The 6367-nt window shown below is 36.7% G+C and overlaps 1 protein-coding gene across 1 annotated transcript in view; it reads right to left on the reverse strand.

The window, feature by feature from the left end:
• The window catches only part of wasla (WASP like actin nucleation promoting factor a), a 33732-nt gene that overhangs the window by 2566 nt on the left and 24799 nt on the right, over positions 1-6367 (reverse strand). The window contains exons 8-11 of the mRNA XM_016448418.1: positions 4793-5062; positions 4577-4594; positions 1175-1392; positions 512-578 (exon numbers count right to left, since the gene is read on the reverse strand). Of these exons, the coding sequence (XP_016303904.1) occupies positions 512-578; positions 1175-1392; positions 4577-4594; positions 4793-5062 (573 nt within the window). The remainder of the gene's footprint in view (positions 1-511; positions 579-1174; positions 1393-4576; positions 4595-4792; positions 5063-6367) is intronic.

Raw genomic sequence — 6367 nt, forward strand, 5'->3', positions numbered from 1 at the left:
TGTATCTCGGCCAAATCTTGTCCTATCCTAACAAACCATACATCAATGGAAAGCTTATTTGTTCAGCTTTCATATGACGTACAATTTAAAAAAAATTGACCCTTATGACTCATTTTGTGGTCCAGGGTCACATATATAATAATCCAAATATAATACAATACATTTTTTAATAATAAAATCAATTTTATAATTTTATTTTATTATATATATATATATAAAAAAAGTATTACAGTATGTTTTTGCATAAGATGTTCCTTGTGACCACCACTGTTTCACATATACACATCTATATATATATGCACATCTAAAATAAAATTAAATTATAAACCTAAAAATAAAATAAAGCTGTATAAAAAAACGTATATAATGACAACGTCTGATTTGCCAGATGCACATGTAACTGGCAGTTTAAAACCTTATTTTTAACACAATGGATGATTGACAGGTGAGCAGGTGGTCCTCCACCTTTGTCTGGGACACATCAGGATGTGTTAGCGTTGGCAGTCCTCACCGTTTTGAGCTGGATGCCCTGTCGGATCTGGTCGAGTAGCGCGTCCCGTCCTGTGGACGACACTGGCCTGTTGTTTTGCTCCACGGGTGCTGCAAGAGTAGAAACAGATTTGTTAGCATTAAAATAAATAAATATGCAGACTCTCCATATTTCTGAGTTGAACGCATATGAATGCCACCACAAAGCCATAATTATGAGTGGGAATCTTTGAACTTTCTCTAAACCCTCAGTTTCCGAGTTGGAAGTGTGTCAGTGAGAAAATATGGCATTCGTCACTTCGGAGCTTACACTATGTCTACGTCATCTGCTGGAATGTCACTTTCTCGTGTACGCTAGAGATTTCGGTTTATGAAGTTTTTAAATTTTGATATTTCTCTTACACAAACACACTGCTTCACTTCAGAAGGCCTTTATTAATCCTCCAGAGCAGTGTGGAGTACTTTTTTATGATGGATTGATGCACTTTTTTGGGCTTCAAAATCTCGACCACCATTCACTGCCATAAAGCTTGGAAGAGCCAGGGCATTTTTTTATATAACTCGTCTGAAAGAAGAAAGCCATATACACCTAGGATGGCTTGAGGGTGAGTAAATCATGGAGTAATTTTCATTTTTCGGTGAACAATCCTTGAATTAAATTGCCCGTCCTGTGGACGACACTGGCCTGTTGTTTTGCTCCACTTTCTTTAACGGAGCGCCCTCTCTGATTTGCTCCAGCAGAGCTGACTTCCCGCCCATGGGCGAGGGCGTTGATTCACTGTGGCCTCCGTCCATATCAGGGGGTGGAGGAGGTCCAGGAGGAGGTGGTGGAGGAGGAGGTGGAGGCGGGGCGGCTCCTCCGGATGGAGGTGGTGGTGGTGGGGGAGGTGGCATGGACTTTCTCTAAACCCTCAGTTTCCGAGTTGGAAGTGTGTCAGTGAGAAAATATGGCATTCGTCACTTCGGAGCTTACACTATGTCTACGTCATCTGCTGGAATGTCACTTTCTCGTGTACGCTAGAGATTTCGGTTTATGAAGTTTTTAAATTTTGATATTTCTCTTACACAAACACACTGCTTCACTTCAGAAGGCCTTTATTAATCCTCCAGAGCAGTGTGGAGTACTTTTTTATGATGGATTGATGCACTTTTTTGGGCTTCAAAATCTCGACCACCATTCACTGCCATAAAGCTTGGAAGAGCCAGGGCATTTTTTTATATAACTCGTCTGAAAGAAGAAAGCCATATACACCTAGGATGGCTTGAGGGTGAGTAAATCATGGAGTAATTTTCATTTTTCGGTGAACAATCCTTGAATTAAATTGCTATAACGCTTGAATTCAGTGAAGATTTCAGGAGAAACACTTTGCGCAACGATATAGTCAGAAAGCTTTTCAATCTATAAATCGCCATCATTTACCATGGATTTACTGTAGTATCACTAACTGTACTGTGGTGTTGTGGCAGAATTGTGGGTTTTTTGTATTGAATTTGACTGTATTATTAATGTAGACATGAACTAAATGTATTAAAGGAGTAATGGAATATAGAGTATTATTTGTGATTAAGCTATAGCATGTGTGCATTTACACTAAATGTCTTTACACTACTGCTTTTCATACAGATAACTAAAAACCATATAGTTATATTTTTACCATGGTATTGAGGTGCTATATGTGTGGTTTATCGTGATTTAAAGTCCCCATGAAATCAAAATTAAAGTTTTTTGGGTGTTAGTATCAATATGTTAGTCTTAAGGTTATCTATAAGGCAGTGTGCTCCAAAACAGTGACAAAATTCGCATTTATAAGATATAAGCATTCAAAGATTGCAATTCGTCACTTCTGCCAAAACGGCTCAATGATTTTTTTGACGTCACATCGTACTTCATCTTCTCATCAAACTTTGTCCAATCAAATGCTCTCTAGAATCCGAAGCGCCCGCCCCCTGCACTATAAATAGACGCTGAAGCGGCTGAGATCGGTCACTTGTTCACAGTGTAGTATTTCCTGTACAGTGAATGGCTCGAAGTGCACAATGTACGTGATAGGGAACGATTCAGACAGTGTAAATATGCTTTCGATTGGTGCAAATGAGGTCTGGTTTCACGTTGTTTCACACAAACCGCGGCAGCGCACACAGAGCGGATCATATGCGCGAGTCGGCATATATTAAACACTTTTGCAACTACACAGCCTCAGCATGATTATGACCACTATGTTGTTTTACAAAGAGTTTCATATTGAATCTAGGGGGTAGTCTATTAGACTGTGGCTGTCAAATGCGGCTTTACCAAGCTCAACGGCTCTGGCCCGAGCAGATATAAACAAAATGCTATTGGCCATTTTAAAAAGGAGGCGGGGCTGCTCGATATGTCCTGCCCTCTCTTCCTGTATCAGTTGAAATTACACGTCACCACATAGAATAATGCTGCATGTTTCAAGGCACTTCAGGGGACCTTTAAATGTATGCTAAAATGGAAGACAAATGATTAATAAAAAAAAATAAAAAAAATCATAATTATTAAATAATTACATTTCACCATATAAAAAGCTTGCTACAATTTTTGTAAATGTTACCGATTTTGATAATGAACAAAAATTTGCATCTGCATCTTAACTCAAGCTACTACTACTATAAATGTGCATTTCTAAGAGACAAAAACGTAATAATATTAATAATAATATCATTAATAATATCAGGCAACACAAACCTGATTCTTGAATTGAAACAATTTCACTAATTAGAACATGCAGAAACTAAGAAATACAATTTTCTGTTAAGATATTTATGTTGTTAAGGAAAATTAACAGTCTGGTTTCAACAACTTTCACTTTGGAGCAAAAATCTGGCTTGAAATAAATAAAGATTTGACATTTATCGTGATAATTAACGATATCGACTGATATAAAAAAAATGATCGTTATAATGTTTTGCCCATATCGCCTAGCCCTACTTGAACGCATCTCACATCATAATTATGACTTCCTAACTCATAAATACGAACTTTCCAAGAGATGGCATCATTAGTATAATTTAAAGACTCCATGAAACTAAAACTGGAGTTTTAAATTCATGTCTATTAGCTTTGAAGCATCTGTATGCTAGTGTAATTCTAATTATTGAGGAAAAATAACTTTTAGCAGATATATGTGAAATACATTTTCTCTTATGTGAAAACTAATTTCATTCCATAAACAAAAATAACAATAAAAAATTACGATAATAATTAAGTACAATAAATTACTGAAATACATGATATATAATTATAACAACAATAACAATTTATTATTTATAATATCTTCAATGAAAAATAGCTACACAGATCCCATTTAAAAACTAAAGGAGCAGTCACATTAGCTAAATTTAGTCAAATTTTCACCCACAAAAATTCACCAAACTGTAAATTTGACTTAAATACACTGGAGATGAAATGAAAAATACTTTAACAATGACCAGTTACTCAGTCATTCTACATATTGTCAAGTATTATAAACTACAGCTAAGCAGTGATTCTTCAGTAGTAGATGGTTACAGTATGACGAGAAACAGCAAAAGTATGCATAATTGAAAATATTTTCCCACTAGAATATCCCGTCGCTGTCCCATTCACAGCCTTTTTAACGGATTGTAGTAAAAGCTAACAGCCAATAAACTAAAATAAAATTACAACCACTTCAATATCGCCCTGTCTATCTCCCCGTTTCATCTAATACATCAATAATGCAGTGTCAATTTCATTTCATGGGGTCTTTAAAACTAGAGCAAGACCTTCACTCTAGAGGAAAAACCAAACAAAATTTTGCACCACACCAATCAGCAACAAATGCCATTTTTTTAAGAGATCAAACATGTTTTTAAAAGATCAACATAAGTAAACAAATGCCTCATGAAGAATCATGGAAAATATCCATATGCACAAATGCTATTCCATGAAGTTACATTAGCTGTAGGTAAAACCTCACACCTAAAATATGTCATCCAAGTATTAAAAAAAACACATTCCATGCCAACCTGCAAAGAATCAGACCTCTAACACATGCAAATCTAAGCAGGTTTCACTCAGAAACACACACATTCCACCTACCGCACCACCTGGGAGGACCTGAAGGAAAACCACATATATTGATCAAATATAAAATGCTAATATATGCACCCAACTTCTGTATAAAATCCTCTGAGGAATGTGTTACAGCCACATTATTTTAATGTCATGAAAGGACATATTGGCTTCGCTGTTTCATGCATCACTTTGTTTTCACTGAGAAATGACTCAAGAAATAACTAGTTAGGGGAAGTTTTAGGCTAGTTTTGTCGATTCAGGCCTGACTTTCTGACAGCGGATGGTTGGTGGACAGACATGTGAATATGATGAGGCCACAAATCGCAGGTGTTGAGTCTGACAGCGATCAGTCTCACCTTGTCTCCTCAGCTCATTCTTCACAGCCTCTACGCCGCCCTTCTTCTCAATGAAGTCGTAGATGACCTTAGACGTCTCCTTGTCTTTGAGCTGGGCCTCAGAGATGCCACACATGTCAAACAGGTTCTTCAGCTCTGGGTCCAAATTATTCAACTGCAAAATAAAAACGGTAAAGTCGTGAGACATTTCTTTTTTTCCTTATATAGAATAGTTACACATTTAACAATACTGAAGTTCTGAAATTCAACAGAAATGTTTATTTACTAGGACTGTTTCATACATGAAATACAAGTGCTTGCAAGGCAGCAAAAGAACAGTGATAAAGTTTTAAGTAGAACTAGAAGGTAAAAACATGAGCACTGTTTATTTACTAGAATCCATTAACGAAATACAAGTGCTTGCAAAGCAGCAAAAGAAGAGTGATAAAGTTAAGCAAAACTAGAATTTTTGCCCGTGTCAAATAACTTGAAGTATCATTCATTCCCGTAGCAGAAGCGTGCAGATTCGTTGCCCAAATGTTATATTTAGGGTTAGGGGTTTGTTCAAATCACCAACCTTAAGTATGAGCAATAGTAATAGTGATGCTTGCCTTAGTAAGCACAACTAAATATAGATAGAAGAAGAGAGAGATTATAAAAATTGTCAGGGATTCAGCATTCCGGATAGGGGTGGGAAGATCGTTCCACCAGCCAGGAATGGTGAACGAGAATGATATATATATATATATATATATATATATATATATATGATAATGAGTAAATGGATGCAAAATCAAAAGGCCCAATCACATTCCAGTATGCAAACAGATGTAGGAGCAAATCGCAACTCAGTATGCAAATATCGTTATCACTGCTGGTTAGTTTTTGAATGCTGAAGTGTGAGTTAAAGGGATAGTTAACCCAAGACGATGTTTTGAATAATGTTGACGGTAGCCATTGACTTCCATGGTATTTTTTTTTTCTTCTTCATACTATGGAAGTCAATGGCTACCGTAGGGCTGGACAATAATTCAATATCAATATGTATCGCGATATAATTTTTTTCAATAACGGTGATACGATTTTTAAACACATTTCCGATATTTCGATATTTCAAAAAACATTTTCGTAAACTGAAAAAAAATCTAAATAAATTGATGTGTGTCGGTTTAGGGAAATACCCGTAAATGGCGCATCATGCACGTGAGGTTATCTGATGGAGAGACGCAAAGCAGTTTAAAGCAGAGTCCTGCACGGGTCCTGTTAGGTAAACCTGCATCCGCAGTACACAACAGAACACCCGACCCGTTATCCGACAGCAGCCAGCACCAATTTAATTATGTACCCAACCCGTTTGACTTATAAGACCGCGACCTGAACCGCGCCCGCATTAAATAGGCTACTGCATCAGTAAGGCAAAATTATTTATTTTCTCATGTAACACAAGCAATCAAACCAAAATAGGCATTTTAAGTTGGTG

Source organism: Sinocyclocheilus anshuiensis, unplaced genomic scaffold (genome assembly GCF_001515605.1).
Source record: "Sinocyclocheilus anshuiensis isolate Anshui unplaced genomic scaffold, SAMN03320099.WGS_v1.1 scaffold387, whole genome shotgun sequence".
In the NCBI taxonomy this organism is placed as follows: Eukaryota; Metazoa; Chordata; class Actinopteri; order Cypriniformes; family Cyprinidae; genus Sinocyclocheilus; species Sinocyclocheilus anshuiensis.